Source organism: Clarias gariepinus, chromosome 11 (genome assembly GCF_024256425.1).
Source record: "Clarias gariepinus isolate MV-2021 ecotype Netherlands chromosome 11, CGAR_prim_01v2, whole genome shotgun sequence".
Classification (NCBI taxonomy): domain Eukaryota; kingdom Metazoa; phylum Chordata; class Actinopteri; order Siluriformes; family Clariidae; genus Clarias; species Clarias gariepinus.
This window is the reverse complement of record NC_071110.1, coordinates 33740001-33757500: the sequence shown is the minus strand read 5'-3', so window position 1 is coordinate 33757500 and position 17500 is coordinate 33740001. Positions and strand designations below refer to the sequence as shown.

The following is a 17500-nucleotide window of genomic DNA, read 5'->3' as shown; positions in this document are numbered from 1 at the left end:
CGGCAGCTTCACTTCACTTCACCCAGCACTGGGTTAATGTTGGGCCCATTGCTGTACGTGCAGCATTTTGACAAGTTGGATCTTTTTGAAGCCCCTCCCACTCCACGGTGTGTCTGTTGGCTTGACTCCGCCCCTGAAATGATGTGTGAATCTCTCATGAGCTATTAATGTGTTGTGTAAATCTGAGGGGTAACCCTAGGATGTAACTTGTAGCTGAGAGATGAAATGTGTGTGTGTGTGTGTGTGTGTGTGTGTGAGAGAGAGAGAGATACACCACAGGTTTGTGGCTTTAGATCTTTAGATCTGGTGGCTGTTCATGAACTGTTAATATTTGGCCTAATGTTCCTGATTTCTGAAATAAGTGTGTGTGTGTGTGTGTGTGTGTGTGTGTGTGGAATTTAAATCATGTGCTTCCAAGTTATATTTTATGTGTCATCGTGTTGTTCTTCTGCTAGGCGTGTGTGTGTGTGTGTGTGTGTGTGAGAAGATTGAAAGTGTCTGAAAGACAAAATGATAAGGAAGTCGTGACAGAAAATAAGACTGAGATCCAAAAAAAGCTTTAGACGAACTCATAGAGAAAGTGATAATCTCTGATTGTGATCTCCTTCTCTCTCTCTCTTTCTCTCTCTCACACACTCACACACACACACTTTAGGATGATTAATGTGGACTCCAGAAGAGACAGGAAGACCGTGTGTGTGTGTGTGTGTGTGTGTGTGTGTGTGTTTCGATGTTGCTTGTAGAGGAAGTCATATGTGTGAAATCACACAGCAGTTTAACAGACCCGTGACTGTAAGTTTGTTCAGCTTTATTTATTGATTAATTATTAGAAACCCTCCCTGGTGTATAGACGATTAATGTTGGCGGTACGATATACAATCAAAGTTACAAATAAGGTCAATCCAACATCCAACAAGTTAACATTCAATAATCTATAAAAAGAAACCAAACTATATCCGTCCCCTTGGCGTGTGTATTAAAGCACATTTAGAAAACCTGAAAGTTGACTTAAAGGTCTTAAAACAGACAGACTTTTGCAGAATTGCCCCGTGGAATCTCAAAGTCTTACATTTATCTGGATTTAGAAACAAAAATCCCAAACCCGTCCTAACAAATATCAGCAGTAATTTCTGAGGCTGAGGAAAATGAGCACAGCGCGCCCCGTGTACACCGGTGGATCAAATGCTAAATCTTTCAGCTTAATAAACAAACGAATCCAGGGAGAGTCTGATACATTCACATCTCATACAAACTTCTATAACCTTCTCCTGGTTGTGTAAAGCTGCGTAGTGACGATGACGACTGTTAAGTGCTAAACAAATTAAACTGAATTTAATTGAATACAGTTAATTTTATTAACGACATCAGTAATAATAAACTTGGACCACACACACATACACACACTACTAGTTCAGGAGCTGCAATATCAGTCCTACATCTGTATATTCAGAGTTCACGCTACAAACCCCTAATCCCTTAATCTCTAACCCCTAATTCTACCGATATATTCACAATCTCTCCTCTGAACATGTCCAAACCACCTCAATCTGGCCTCTCTGACTTCATCTCCAAAACATCTAACATAGGTTTGTCCCTCTGATGAACTCATTCTTGATCCTATCCATCCTTGTCACTCCCAAGGAGAACCTCAACATCTTCAGCTCTGCTACCTCCAACTCTGCCTCCTGTCTTTTCTTCAGTGCCACTGTCTCTAAGCCGTAGAGCATCGCTGGTCTCACCACTGTCCTGTACACCTTTCCTTTCATTCTCAACACACCTGACACTTTTCTCCACCCATTCCAACCTGCCTGTACCCACCTCTTCACCTCCTTTCCACACTCTCCGTTGCTCTGGACCGTTGACCCCAAGTACTTAAAGTCCTGCACCTTCTTTACCTCTGCGGGGGTGGGGGGGGGGGATGATGTCAGAACACTGCATCAGTAAGAGTGTTACTAAAACATGTTACACAAGCTGGTGTTTGTTCATTTTTCTTTTCCTGGTGTGTGTTTCTAAACTGTGACAACCATTCTGTGTGTGTGTGTGTGTGTGTGTGTGTGTGTGTGTGTGTGTGTGTGTGTTAGATGCAGTTGCCAGGGTTGAAGTAACAGGAAATTAAACTCCAACTTCCCACTCTAACACAGTTGGTGAAGTTTAACTTTTTCTGTTAATGTGTGATGTCTGTAGTGGGACAGTTAGCGCCTCGTTTCACTCACACAATCGTGTGTGTGTGTGTGTGTGTGTGTGTGTGTGTGTGTGTGTGTGTGTGTGTGTGTGGTCATAAGTAAGAATAAGACTCTAGTTAATGTGTGTTTTTGTGAGGATGTGAAACTGATGTCGTTTGAACCGAGCGCTATATGACCCAATACTTTTTATACAATATTTAGTCATAAAGCTATATTTATACATCTGAGTGTGTGTGTGTGTGTGTGTGTGTGTGTGTGTGTGCGTGCGCATGATGTAACACAATACACACATGTTTACTAGCCTATAGTTTCTTCTTTTTCATGGCTGTAATGACTCTTTATTTGTAGTCCTGTGAGTTAAACCCTGGTTTTTGATTTGCAGCTTGTGGCTCTCCGCCTGCCTGTCTGTCTGCCTGTCTGTCTGCCTGTCTGTCTGTCTGTCTGTCTGTCTGTCTGCCTGTCTGTCTGTCTGCCTGTCTGTCTGCCTGTCTGTCTGCCTGCCTGTCTGCCTGCCTGCCTGTCTGTCTGTCTGCCTGTCCGCCTGTCTGCCTGTCTGCCTGTCCGCCTGCCTGCCTGCCTGTCTGCCTGCCTGTCTGTCTGTCTGCCTGTCTGCCTGTCTGTCTGCCTTCCTGCCTGTCTGCCTTCCTGCCTGCCTGCCTGTCTGCCTGCCTGTCTGTCTGCCTGTCTGTCTGCCTTCCTGCCTGTCTGCCTTCCTGCCTGTCTGCCTGTCTGTCTGTCTGCCTGTCTGCCTGTCTGTCTGTCTGTCTGCCTGTCTGCCTGCCTGTCTGTCTGCCTGCCTGTCTGTCTGCCTGTCTGTCTGCCTGTTCGTCTGCCTGTTCGTCTGCCTGTCTGTCTGCCTGTCCGTCTGCCTGTCCGTCTGCCTGTCCGTCTGCCTGTCCGCCTGCCTGCCTGCCTGTCTGTCCGCCTGTCTGCCTGTCTGTCTGTCTGTCTGTCTAGACAGCCCACACTGAGTGTGTTTACAGGAGACATGCTGGTGTAGTCTATGCTGAGTGCACACATGTGTGAACCTTGTTTCAGTCCTTAAGGGAGAAAGCAAACACACACACACACACACACACACACACACACACACACACACACAGTTTTTTTTTTAAAGCATAGGGGATGATTGAATGTGTGTAAGACAAAAAATGTTACCAAAGTTCTCCTACGCTGCTGTTTGTTTCCTGCATCAGCACTGAAGTTGTGCTTGGTCATCAGGATTTTAGGAATTTCTCACGAGTGTGTGTGTGTGTGTGTGTGTGTGTGTGAGAGAGAGAGAGAGGTTTGGACAGCAGTGATTACTGCTGTGTGTGTGTGTGTGTGTGTGTGTGTGTTTATATTCTGATCTTTATTTTTAAAAGCCCTGAACCTGTGAGAGTCAGAGAACACCATGACTCTGTAATGTGCTGCGTCTCATCAGGTGTGTGTTCACAAGGTGTGTCGTGTCCTGGAAAAGTGTGTGTGTGTGTGTGTGTGTGTGTGTGCTGCTCTGTGATGGACTAACATTCCATGCTGACCTGGGATCTGGATCATCACATCCTGACCAGTACAGAGAGCTGAAGAACTAAGGAAGAGTGATGGAGTAATGGAACGAGTGAGACCAGCAGGCGTCTCTCCTGATGTTTAAGCCTTGCAGCGTTTCATTATTACCTCTGGACTTTCCCTCTGCCCCTCCCACCTGCCCCCTGGTCACCCATCCCCCCCCCCCCCCTCCCCCCGGGCCTCCCACCTGCCCCCGGTCTGCGTCCCCCGTCCCGTCCCGTCCCGTCCCGTCCTGTCCCAGTGCAGTGCGGAGCCTTCAGACTGGTGTCACACTGTGGACTTTCAGCAACTCTGTAAGCAAAATAAAAGGCATCAGTCAGATATTCGCTGTAAGACTGAAACATCCTGTTTCTCTGGAAACCATTAAAAGTACAGACACTGTAATAGTGAAACACACTGCACCTACCCCTGCACTTACCCCTGCACTTACCCCTGAATGTGGGTCCTTCACTCCATGAGATTCCTCCATCTGTCCTGCTGAGGAACGTTCTCTCTCTCTTACAGGTTTAATTTCTCATTTTTATTGAAAGCGTTTTCACCCCACAGGGTTTGGGGGAACCGTAACCCACCGGGCTGCTGAAGGGAAGCTCCAGGACTGAAGCTCTACAGCTCCGATATTTCAGCGTAATGGAACCGATGATATTTAATGTGTGTGTTTGAGAAGCTCTGCTGCAGACGTCACGGTCATGGTTTCGCTGCATCTTCACCAGGATCTCGGAGAGCTTTGCTCCATCACCTCTGAACGCGCGAAGCTTATTTAACACCAGGCGCCACCACACGCGCTGCAACACTTCACTTCATAGTGTTGTGAAATGCAAAGTGTTTAGCGCCATCGCACTTGGATAGAGCTAGCGCTTGGCACGTTAGCGGCGACTTCTCGTTCATTCAGCAGGTTTCAAATAATAACAGTTTAACTTTTCACACTGATGAACTGAGTTTTTTTTTTTGTGTGTGTGTGTGTGTGTGTGTGTGTGTGTGTGTGTGTAGACGTTGCAGTGATGTACAGTAAGCTCTTCTGGTGTTATCTACACTGTGGCTTTATAACACTTCCCCTCAGTTTCAGGATGTGCAGCAACTTCTGTTTGTTTGCTAAAACTTAATTTTCCGTCTCTCACTGGTGTGTTCAATTCACACACACACACACACACACACACACACACACACACTGTACATTAGTTATAAAGTCTGAGCTTTTCAGTCTTTCCTCTGGTTCCTGGTGTTTATGCTGCTTTTTGCTTCTGAGTTCAGGGCTTCACTCCTAGGGTTCTGGGTCAGTTCGGGTCAGTTCGGGTCAGTTCGGGTCAGTTCGGGTCAGTTTTTTCATAAAGGAGAGATGGTGAATTACACTGGTCCAGGATCTCCCACTTTTCCTGACTTGCTCCTGATCAGAGCTTCTGCCGGGGCCTCAGTCAACATGAACAGAAATAAAGTCTCACGAGTCCTGTTTACTGACCCCTGACCCCTGACCCCTGACAGTAAGATAGTGTTGCATGATACACTCTGATTACATGGCTAAGCCCTGTGTGTGTGTGTGTGTGTGTGTGTGTGTGTTTCCTTCCCCCAAACACAGGGAGTGACATGTCTGAGCAGTAATCTTGTGGTGTGTCTCTGTAACTCTGTAAGTGTCCTACAGTACAGTTTTTCTGTGGACGCTTCTATCTGTGTGTGTGTGTGTCTCTCTCTCTCCTTCTCTCTCTCTCACGCACACACACACACACGCGCGTTTCTTAAAGGTCCAGTTCCTTAATTTTGAGAATGAGGAACTGTGTGTAAACCAGTGAGAGGTGGAGAGGGAGATAAAGAGCCGTGCTGATCCTCAGAGTGACACACACAGCAGCAGAGTGAGTGTTGTGATACACACCTCACTTAGTCACGTACCACACACACACACACACACACACAGCGGAAAATATGATGCTTTGATACATTATTAGAAGCATTAAGCTGGAGCCCACTGTCCGTCTGCGCTCCGTCTGCGCTCTGTCTGCGGGATCTCAGGGTGACGCTCAGAAGTGGGCGTGTTTACACCCCAGACAGTTTGTTAGATGTTGCTGGTCTGTGCGGAGTAGTTTTTTTTTTTTTTTTGTTTTTTTTTGGAAGGAGCGATAACTGAAGTAAGTTTCAGTGTGTGTGTGTGTGTGTGTGTGTGTGTGTGTGTGAGAGAGATGCACTTGCTTCTTCAAGACCACTGTTCACATGGACACAAAAATCAGAATGTGTGTGTGTGAGGGGATTTTGTCTTAGTTCCTGTCCGCTGTGTGCCGAACGACCTCACTTCCTCTGAGAAGACGAACCTCGAAGTGAAAACTCGACCTGATACCGCGCGCAGGAGAGGAGCTGCAGGGACTCGCATCAGGTGGAGGAGTGCTGTGTGTGTGTGTGTGTGTGTGTGTGTGTACGCCTGCAGGAGGTGAAATAGCTCTGCTGTGTGTCATTGTTCACTAATTTAAAAAAAATTTAAATATTTATAGACCTGACACATCACATTTGCATAGAAGAGGTTGTGGGCGGAGCTACGTATGATCCCGGGTTATGATGTCAGAATGATGCTCAGATTATAACTAGAGGGAAAATTACTCACGCTATCATTAGCACTGAGCAGGGTGTTGTTGTTGTTGTTGTTGTGATAAGGTTTTATTGTGAAAGTTTATTTATTTGCTGATTGCTAAAACAAGTGAGCTAGCTAGCTTAGCATTTAGCTGTTAAACACTACAGTATATCTGGGATGAAGTTGAGTTTAGACGAGTGTATACGCATTTCACCTTGTACAAGTTATAAGCATTTCACTGCATATCGTACTGTGTATGACTGTGTGTGTGACACATATAATTAGAATTTGTATACACACACACACACACACACACACATATATATATATATATATATATATATATATATATATACATATATATATATGTACACACACACATACACTGTATACACACACACATGTATAAACACACATACTTTATATACATACACACACGCACTGTATACACACACACTGTATACACACCCATACTGTATATACATACACACAAACATATATACACACATAAACATACAGACATATATACACACACACACACACACACACACACACTGACTCTTTAATATTTCACACACTTCCTGCTACACTGATCTCCTTTACAGTCCTGTCTATATCACCTGACTGTGTGTGTGTGTGAGATACAGATATAGATACAGTGGTGCGGGCCGGGCCGGGCCGGGCCGGGCCGAATAATTTCATAAAAGCGAGACCCGCGGGTCAGTACTCTCCGCTGTTAACAACATAAAATCTGAAATCTTACACAGTTTTAGTCTGAACACTTTGATGTTGTGGAGCAGAGTGTGTGTTCTTACGCCACCAATTAAGGAAAATGTTTCCTAAAGTGTGTGTGTGTGTGTGTGTAGAGACTCATATCTGTTTCTAAACATTTAGAATTTTTATAGAAGATCTAAAAATTTTAAAGCTTGTATGGGGTTCTGTCTGGGTTTGATTTGAGTGTGTGTGTGTGTGTGTGCGTGTGTTTAAAGGTGTGTAAGTGTGGAGCATGAGGCCGAGATGTGTGTCAGACCTCTGGCTCTGTTGTTGTTGTTGTTGTTGTTTAGTCTGTGAGTTTCCTCGATGATGATGATGATGATGAGGTGACGTACCTGCAGCGCTGCGGCTTCGTGCTCAGATTGAGATAAAATTCTTTAGCAGTTGTTCAGAGCAGAAACATGATTCTGCGGGGTGTGTGTGTGTGTGTGTGTGTGTGTGTGTGTTAGTGCCTCAGGCATCTCATACAGGACGATCAGCAGCTCAGGCGCGAGAGCAGAAAGTGAGCGCCCCCCGCGGGTTAAACTGTGGTTAGAGCTCGAGAGGCACGTGTGGTTTAGGAGGAAACCTGACTTGTGACGGTGGTCAAGACAACAGTGTGTGTGTGTGTGTGTGTGTGTGTGTTTACTTCCTGTTGTGGCAGGATACGACTGCTTTGCACATCAAAAGCAACAGTGTTTTATTGTTAGTGAACGCTCCCTGTCTCTAGGGGACGTGTCCAGTGTCTCCGCTCGGTGGGTGATGGTGACTAATCTGATCCCTGGGTTTAGTCTCCACACGTCTCTCTTGTGCTTTACGTTACACACGTCCCGAGTGCTCGTTCCTGAGGTCTGATGTCAGACTCTTCATCCTGAGGGTCGTGCTGCAGGAAGCCTCCTCTGATCTGATTTCCTCTCGCAGCAGTTTGAGGCAGACCTCGACCACCTGGACCGGACCAGACCGGACCAGACTGGACCGGACTCTCGCTCCAGGAGGAACGACATGGTGTGTAGCGTTAGACCTGAAGTGGGCGTCACCTTTCGTGTTCGTTTTCGTGGCTCGTGTCCTGAAAGATGTGATGCAGGAAGTGTGGAGTAAGAAGTGAGAAACAGCCCCGAGGTGTGTGTGTGTGTGTGTGTGTGTGTGTGGGCTCTAATAAAGACCATCAGGAGGTGAAACACACACACACACACACACACACACACACACACACACACACACACAGGATCAAAAACTGTTTATGTTGAAATAATTGATGTGTGTGTGGTTTTCTTAGTTGGACAAACATGATGACTTCATCAGCAACACGAGTGTGTGTGTGCATGTGTGTGTGTGTGCATGTGTGTGTGTGTGTGTGTGAGAGAGAGAGAAATAAAATCCTGATGAAGAAATGTTTATTTATTCTAATGTTTATTTCATGCTCCAGCGGAGTGTTTGATGTGTTATTGATTGATCTTCTGTACGTTACTGTGATGTCGTTTATAATCGCTGGGTTTAAAACTGTGTTTGTGTTCATTACTAAAGGTTGTGTTTCATCATTTGGGGAAAAACAGAACCTCCGATTATCTCAGATCTGGATGTGGCTCTAAGAGTGTCTCTCTCACTCACACACACACACACACACACACACACACACACACACACACACACACACACCAGGACTTACTGTTTGACAAAATAATCCTCTCTTACACCACAGCACGTTATTACTGCTGTACAGAGCGACACCTTTGCGCTGTGTGTGTGTGTGTGTGTTTATAATTGTAATTAACATTGTGGGGTGTGTGAGACGAGTTCCTCTTCTCACTACTGTTACAGACGGGTTGTGTTACAGTAGACTGTTGTGTCTCTGGTGTTGGTGGACAGTAGAAGCGAGACGTTCCTCTGGACCTGAGCGGTCTGTTCACAGCACGTACTGTCGCTAGCTAAACTCTGCTCACTAGACTAGTTTATTTAACCCGCAGTCGCTCACGGTGTCAGCAGTAATATCAATAATTAGCATCATGTTAGCGAGAGCTGCTAACAGTCACGGCATCAATTTAATCACATAAATCCGTTTGTTTATCTCAAGCGCGTTGGTTTTAATATCACTAGTTAACAGCACTAACTGTAGGTGATGAAGATGAAGATGATGTATTCTCTTTGTTTTCCGCAGATGATTATCTTCAGGCGGTGACCTTCACTCGTCCTTGCAGGAACAGAGACTCCGCGTGTTCTACAGTGTTACCCGGCGGCCATGTCGTCTCCCTCAGCCGAAAGCTTGCAGTCCGTTCAGGAGTGGCTCGGAGCGCTCCGCCTCGATCAGTACGGTCCGGCCTTCCAGGAGACTGGCCTCAGCACCGCGTGGGAATGCCGGCATCTGACCTCCTGTCAGTTGGAGCGCATGGGCGTGGCTTTGCCGGGCCACCGGAAGCGCATCCTGGGGAGCCTGCAGAAGCTCTTCCCTTTAGAACAAGGGATTACTGTAGAGGAAGAGGACGAGGGGCCGAGGCCTGTTCCGATGGTCCGGACGAAATTCCGTGCGTCTGCAGGGACCGATCCGGAGCTGAATGGCCCGCGCGCTGTTGGACCGAGAGACCAGAAACCGAACATTCCCTCTACTAATTCGGCAATTCTCAAAAAAGGTCCGCCTCCGATCCCGCCTCGGGCGACTCAGAATTGCCCACCGGTGCCGTTCTCGACCGTTTCCGTTACCGTGGCGATGACCGGGGTCGTGTCCGTGACCCCTAGTGATCCCACACCGGTACCTGTGACCAACCCGACTCCAGTTCCTGTTCGGCCCCAGCCGCGAAACTTGCCTTTTGCGCCGAGGCAGCAAACTAGAGACCAGAAGCCGTCACCTGCCTCACCATCACCTGCCTCACCATCACCTGCCTCACCATCACCTGTCTCACCATCACCTGTCTCACCATCACATGCCGCCTCCTCCTCCTCCTCCTTGACAGAACAGTTCCACCTGTATGAGCAGTGTTCTCCAGGTCATGCTGAACCCGGCGTTCCTCCTCTCCCTCCAAAGTCGTACGCTGTCGTCACCCCCAGAGAGTCGAAACCCTCGCTGCCCTCCAGACCCTCCCGGAGACCCGCCATACCCCCCCGCACCACGGCAAACGCCACTAAAGTCACTCCGCCCCCCAGGAGCCCAGCAGTGCCCAGGTAAGAGAGTGGTCTCATTGGTTTATATTGTCTCATCCTTTATGACTTTATAATTTATTTGTGTTTGGATGCGAGTCACAGACGCGGTGGAGATCACGTGGTAGATTCGGACCAATAGAGAAATAAATACATGTGCTGGTTTCAGCCCTGCAGAGCTGCAGCGCTCAGATTTCTGCTTCAGCCTCATTTCCTTTTTCCTGCTCGGTGGTTTGCAGAGTCACATGATCAACACAATCTGATGAATCACTGGTTAAAATAAGCTCTGTGTGTGTGTGTGTGTGTGTGTGTGTGTGTGTGTGTAAAGAGTCTGTGCATCACTGTGGTCAGTCCGCTGTGCTGATGCCATCTTTTGGTACACAGGAGTAGTTACACGGTATTTGTATGTCCTCGTCACACACCTGTGGAGGTCCAGCTGCTCCTCAGGTTATGAACACACTCACTCTTCTGAACTAGTGTAGAAATTTATCACATCAATTTACACACACTACTTGAGTCCGCTTGTGCGCTGCATTCGGGTTTGGCAGCAAAACTGATGATGAACTAATGCTCATTTTATACAACAGCAGAACTCTGTGAGGACCTGTAGGGGGCGCCAGAGCTGTAAATCACTAGTATTAAAAAGCACATGGTCGTGTCGGTGGTGTGTGCCGCGCGGGGAGGGGTGGTTTTGGTGGTTTTGGGTGGTTTTGGGTGGTTTTGGGTGCAGCAGGTGTTCACCATCACCTGGTGTATACGAAGCTCATCTGATCATATGACTACAGTTAAAGGCTTTATTTACACTTGACCAGACGTGCAGTGGATCAGAATCGCACTACTGCTCAAAAGTTTATACACCCCTTCTAATTTAATTTTCTGCTCGTCCCTGATGTTTATTTCTCTCTACACTATAAACAATACTGAAGGTGTTTATTATCCCAAACACACAATAATCTCCTCTGAACAGTTGATATTGAGATGTTTATCTGCTCCTTCTGCTCTGTAAAGCTTCATAACGGCTCTAATCTGAGCTGCTGGTTGTTAATTGGTGATTTCTGAGGCTGGTGACTCTAAATGAACTTCTCCTCTGCAGCAGAGCTCAGTTTTGGTCTTCATGAGAGACAGTTTCATCATCATGGAGCTTGATGGGTTTTACAAACACAATACTGGGGCCAGGTGTAGCTCAGTGGTTAAGGCATTGGACTACGGTTCAGAAGATCCCAGGTTCAAACTCCACAACCACCAAGTTGCCACTGTTGGGCCCTTGAGCGCGGCCCTTAACCCTCAACTGCTCAGATGTGTAATGAGATAAAAATGTAAGTCGCTCTGGATAAGAGTGTCAGCCAAATGCCTAAATGTAAATGTAATACTGTTCTTGTGAGAACTGATCCAGAACAGCTGACCTCAGTAACAACTGATTGATGTTGTTGTTACATAATTTCATAATTCCATATGTGTTACTTTATAGTTTTGAAATCCACAGTATTGTTGTAGAATGTAGAAAATAAATCACTAAACAAAAACAAAGAAATTTCCAAGTGAACCCAAACTTTTGAGCGTGTGTGTGTGTGTGTGTGTGTGTGTGTGTGTGTGTGTGTGGAGTGGATCAGACCTGCAGTGGATCAGAATTAAGTGGGTAGACCTGCAGTGTCGGCTGAGAGCTGTGAAGTTGCTGCGCGTGTGTGTGTGTGTGTGTGTGTGTGCGTGCGCGCGCGCGCGCGCGTGTGTTTTTCCTGATCAGACGTTTGAGTTTGTGGAGAAAGAAGGTCTACTCTTCCGAGGAGCATCTTTGCAGTTCCTCATGGTTCCTAAACCTATAGTCGGGTTCTGGAGGTTCTGTGCTTCGGGTCTAAACCTGATGAGGTTGGTTAAAGTGCTGCTCTTTGGAATTTGAGCCACGTGGTGGCGCTGTTACACCACAGGTCTTGTCAGGGTTAGAGAAACGGATATGTGCTTGGTGTGTGTGTGTGTGTGTATAGACACAGCCACTTCCCCAATCAGTCGGCGATGTGCACAGTATTTCGGCAGAGTGGTGTTCCTTGGAGCGTTCCGCGCGGTGTGAAGCTCACGTTCATGTGGAGCAGCAGAACCTTCTCACTTCATTCTGATGTTTTATGAGTTTCATGTTGACAAAAAGTATAAGACTTTAACTTATTGTCATTCAGTCAGCACTGTTTTGTTTCTGGTTTAAGTACACACACACACACACACACACACACACACACACACACGCGCGCGCGCGACATGCTGGTTAAAGGAAACAGACCCCATGAAGTTCTTCCTGTGGAGTGTGTGACGGTCCGAGCTCCTACCCCTCTCCGTGTGATACGAGGACACGCCCACTGAGGCCAACGAGGAAGCTGATTGGGTGAGACCTAAACTTTATTCACTCGCTTTATCTTTGTTCTTTATGCTTTTTCATAAAACACAGTTTAGTAAAATAATATTCATAATTAATTTTTTATGCACTTTATACACACACAGTCTCTGTAATGTTAATGTTAATAAATGAATTAATAATCAACAACTAGTAATTATTTAATAAGCTGTATTTCCCTCTCAGTGCACCGTCAGTACTGTACACACTCCTGTAACTGTTCACACATCAGTCTGATGATGTTATTATATTCATCATTCATTTATTTAACATTAATCTGTGTATTAGCTTTGATCTCTGAACACGGCTGGGTTTTACTCGAGCAGGGTGACTGTAACGCCCGGACTTTAGACCGGACGGAGTGTGTGAGGTTTACATTAAACTCACGGTCTTACAGTTCAACAGCTACTAACACAAACAAATAGGTCATAATAATAATAACAATAATAATAAAAACAACAACAACAATAATAATAATAACAATAATAATAATAACAATAATAATAATAACAATAATAACTCTGCTAGAGCTCTGAGCTGATGTGTGACAGAGTAACACAATGTGAGAAGTAACGACTCCTTTGAGAAACTGAAAGAATACAAAAAACCAGAAATCCTAAAGAGTTTAAAAGTTACACAAATACGTAATCAGAATTAATAGTTTGGTTAAATACATTTATATACATTGAATATTGTATTAAATTACCTGTAAAAGTTAAAAAAAGCAGGAAGTAGATTCATTGCAGTGTAGATGTGTGTGTGTGTGTATGTGTGTGTGTGTGTGTGTGTGTGTGTGTTATTTCTGCTCTTCCTTGTCTTTGTGTATTGTTCCACTGCGTTTCCTTTTGGTTCTGCAGTTAACGGGTCGAGTCTCTGAGACAAACAGGTTCAGGGTCATTCCTGTGTGTGTGTGTGTGTGTGTGTGTGTGTGTGTAAGGGGAAAGAGAATTCAGGAAGTTCAGAAGTCCCTTAAAATAGGCCAGCCAACAAGTGAGCGCACACACACACACACACACACACACACACACACACACACACACACACACACACACAGCTGTAGGGTTCATGTTTCTCAAAGTTCTCTACACTTCCGCTTAGCTTTAATCAGGTCGTGTAAACCCTCTACCCCCCCTCCCTCCCCCCACCATACGTCAGCCAAACCCCCCCCCCATGACCCGTCTCTCTCTCAGGTTCCCCGAGCCGGGTGTCGGGTGTCTGTTACTTGGTTCTCTCTGCCACCTGTTCATCGCGCTCCTTCCTCTTTCTTGTCATCTTGCGCTCTGTTGAAGTGTGTGTGTGTGTGCGCGTGTGTGTGCACGTCTCTAACGATGGAGGACTTTTCCTGCGCGATGTGTGTGAGTAAAGAGCCGAGAGCCTCTTCAACCTGTCTCAGATGTCTCTCCTCCTGTCTCTCCTCCTGTCTCTCCTCCTGTCTCTCCTCCTGTCTCTCCTCCTGTCTCTCTCTCTATCTTATCTCTGTGTTCTCTCTCTCTCTGAAAGAATAACTCTGTGGTGTGTGTGTGTGTGTGTGTGTGTTAGAGACACAGGGATGAGAAACATTCTTTGCATTTTTAACTTGTTGCTCAGGGAGTCTGAGCGCTTGTGTGTGTTGGTTTGTGTTCCCTGACATTTAAGATGCAAGCTGTTGTACAGTTGAGTGTGTGTGTGTGTGTGTGTGTGTGTGTGTGTGTGTGTTGTTGTGTTGTTAAGAGCGAGACGCTTCCTCATCACTCTCTAGTTAGAGAAAGAAAACTCTTCTGGCTTAATATTGTGTGTGTGTGTGTGTGTGTGTGTGTGTGTGTGTGACTTACTGTGTGTGTGTATCTTACTGTGTGTGTGTATCTTACTGTGTGTGTGTATTTAAGGTGAGGTATTAGCATGTTGAACATGATGCTAGTTAGTGTTATATGTTAGCCTCTGATTAGCACGCTGTGCTAATGTAGTGTTAGCCGCACAGCGCTGTGTCACATCCCCCCCCCACCCCCCCCCCCGGCAAAGTGTTTAGGAAACTACTACATGTGTATATGGTCATGTAATTTATTCATTTATTTATTTATTTATTCCTTTATTCCTCATTAGTGCTGTTGGGATAAAAGGCTTGTTGCCGGTGATGGGGTCGTCCCTGTGTCCCCAGGGTCCTACTGTATGATCCCCAGTTTTATATGGCATATAATGCGAGCATGTCAAAGGGTCCTACGTTCCCCAGGTCTCAGGTCCCAGGTCTCAGGTCCCAGGCTGGTGTGGGACGCGTCGGTGTCGGTACCTTCTTAAAATGATAAAGTCTGATTTTTAATGCTGGAGTTTGAGGCTTTGTTCATCCTTTAGTTCGTTGTTTGTACGTCTTGCTTCTATTTTTTTTCTGTTTGAAATTCTTTCTTAAGAATAACCGTTAGTTTCGTGTGTTATAATTAGTTCTGCTGTATAAAACTGCAATGTTCTATCTTGAAAAGTGTCACGTTCTTCTTGAACTAAGCAGCAGGGTTAATGTGTATTAACAGAAAAGTGAACTAGGGAACGTAGGACCCTGGGAACGCTGGTATGTACGCTGGTATGTACGCTGGTATGTACGCTGGTATGTACGCTCCGCCTCGGATTTATTTAAAAGGCAACAAATGTACTGTAAATCTGTTTTGTTTTTTGAAAGTAAAAAATGTAAACTGAAATGAAAGCTGAGTGTTAACTGTGTTAATGAGGAAGCGACTTCTGAGAGCACTATGAGGTCCGGAAACTCACATTCCACCTCTGGCACGCCTCTGTGTTTACAGCAGACCATCATCGTCATCATCATCACCTTCATCATCGTCTTTCTCCTCGCATCCCACAGACCTGACTGCAATGAAATTAAAGCCCATAATCTAGTAGTAAAGCAGTGAAGTTCTCCCAGACGGCCGGCTGTACGCTTCCCTCTCGTTAGACGAGCTTAATGAACCTGTGCTCCTGTGTTATCTGAAAGCTCGTGTGTGTGTGTATGTGTGTGTGTGTGTGTGTGTGTGGGGGTTATATCAGTTTAATTTAACTTTAAGAAGAACCGTAACTTGCAAACATGCAGATGTGAAGATGATTTAAAGACGAACAGAAATAAGGAAGCTAACCCGCTGGCTCGGCTAGCATCGGGCCGAGTCGTAGATCAATATCTGACCCCAGGTTTGGTTTGTATGCACAGAGCACAAAGAGCTGCTCATGAACATGTACCGCCTTCTGCCAACAACCGGGTCAGGATGAGTGCTTTAGCATTAGCATTTAGCATTAACTAGGGGAAAGCGGGGATGTAATAATGGAGGAGTCTCGTTTTTGCACGTCATGAGGAAACGTGTCTTTAGTCGAGTCAGAATGTGATTGGGGTGGGGGGGGGGTGGGGGGTATACTGCTCGGTGTAACACTTTAGGAACACGATGTCCCTTATGAACTGTGTAATGTCTGAAGCTGGCTGGAGTCCAGACACACTCTGCTCACCGCCGCGCTGCTCTGAGACGCCAGCCTGAGTCCTTCATCAACTGTTACAGAGTGTAGTTACTGTAGAGACTCTATTTTATAGAAGTTATAGAATTCAAATAGAGTTTGATTTATCAGCTGATCAGAGTTTAGTACGGCTCAGAGCGAGCTCCAGCACAGGCCGCATTCACATTACAAACCACGGTTCACATTTATAACGACACATGAGGACCGTGACCGTGACTCTGATGTGGACGCGTCTGTCCTCATATCCACATATCTGGGCTGGAACGCGCTGTTTTAGTTTCACTGCCTGTTCGTCAAAAAATTATGTCATGTGCTAAACTGCCCCCTGCCATGAACCCCCCCCCCCCACCCACCCACCCCTCAACACAACACAATCTATATAAACATATATATTACAAGACAATAAAGAAATAAAATAAAAAATAACATAAGAAATAGAAATAAGACATAGAATTAATTAAATATAATATTTGTTTTTTTGGCACATTTATATTATAGGGTTTTTTCAATGTAATACAAAATGTTTTAACTGAACGTATATTGTAAGTTAATGTTAATCATTGTTTTAACATCTTAATGTATAAACTCTGACCTAAAAGGAATTTGACTAAAAATTTAATAAAAATTTACATGTTGTGTATAAAAACAATCATATAAACAAATACTCATTTAAAAAAATCTCACATATTTAAATATTTTGGTTCAGAGATCAGCTCCTAATAAATGCATTGAACTGCGTCTCAATATTTCATTAATGTTTTTCCTATAATGATCTTAATGTGATAGTCTGGGGCGTGTTCACACTCCACATGGTCCGGTTCAGTTAAAACTCTGGGCCGGTTCGAGTGACGTGTGAACGCAACACGTGACTAAACATCCTAAACACTCGTCACTGTTAAACTCAGGATCAGTGAAGAATTCCCAGGGTTCTGTTAAGGACCGTTACACTTCCGCTCCGAACATCCTCCCATTAATCGCAGCGGGTCGTCATGAGACGGTTCGGCGAGAGGCTGGGTTCGGGTCCGAGTGGAGACGTTAGCTTAGCATTTCAAGGCTAACGTGAAGTCAGTCTAGGACTGTAGTCCTAAATTTAATTTTAGGAAGGTCTGGTCAATACACTTTCCTTGGAGCTAAGGTTCGAATTTCATGTTTGTGTCAGGATTTAGATCTCTATACATGCAGTTATTGTAAGTCTTTAAAAAAGCTAAGCAGTTTAACATTTTCGTAGCATTTCAGTAATATTTATTATAAATTTTCAGTAACATGTGGACGGCTTGTTCTGTCCACACACTCGTCTATACACATAAACTATTGCGACCATCAGCTCTGAGTGACGTATATGGCCACGCCCACCTTGGGGGAGAGGGGGCGGAGGCACTAGAGCCCTGGTATATTAATTATTCACATTTATCAGAAAGGCATCTGGGTCCGGATCGACCCAACACTCAGTCCGGATCAGAACCGCTGCCTGCCTTGTAGTGATGTCTGATGGAGGAGAAGGGGATT

The 17500-nt window shown here is 45.4% G+C and overlaps 1 protein-coding gene across 1 annotated transcript in view; it reads left to right on the top strand.

The window, feature by feature from the left end:
• The window catches only part of LOC128533166 (arf-GAP with Rho-GAP domain, ANK repeat and PH domain-containing protein 1-like), an 81637-nt gene that overhangs the window by 2974 nt on the left and 61163 nt on the right, over nt 1-17500 (top strand). Inside the window, exon 2 of the mRNA XM_053507419.1 lies at nt 9185-10182. Within this exon, the coding sequence (XP_053363394.1) occupies nt 9266-10182 (917 nt within the window). The 5' untranslated portion in view covers nt 9185-9265. The remainder of the gene's footprint in view (nt 1-9184; nt 10183-17500) is intronic.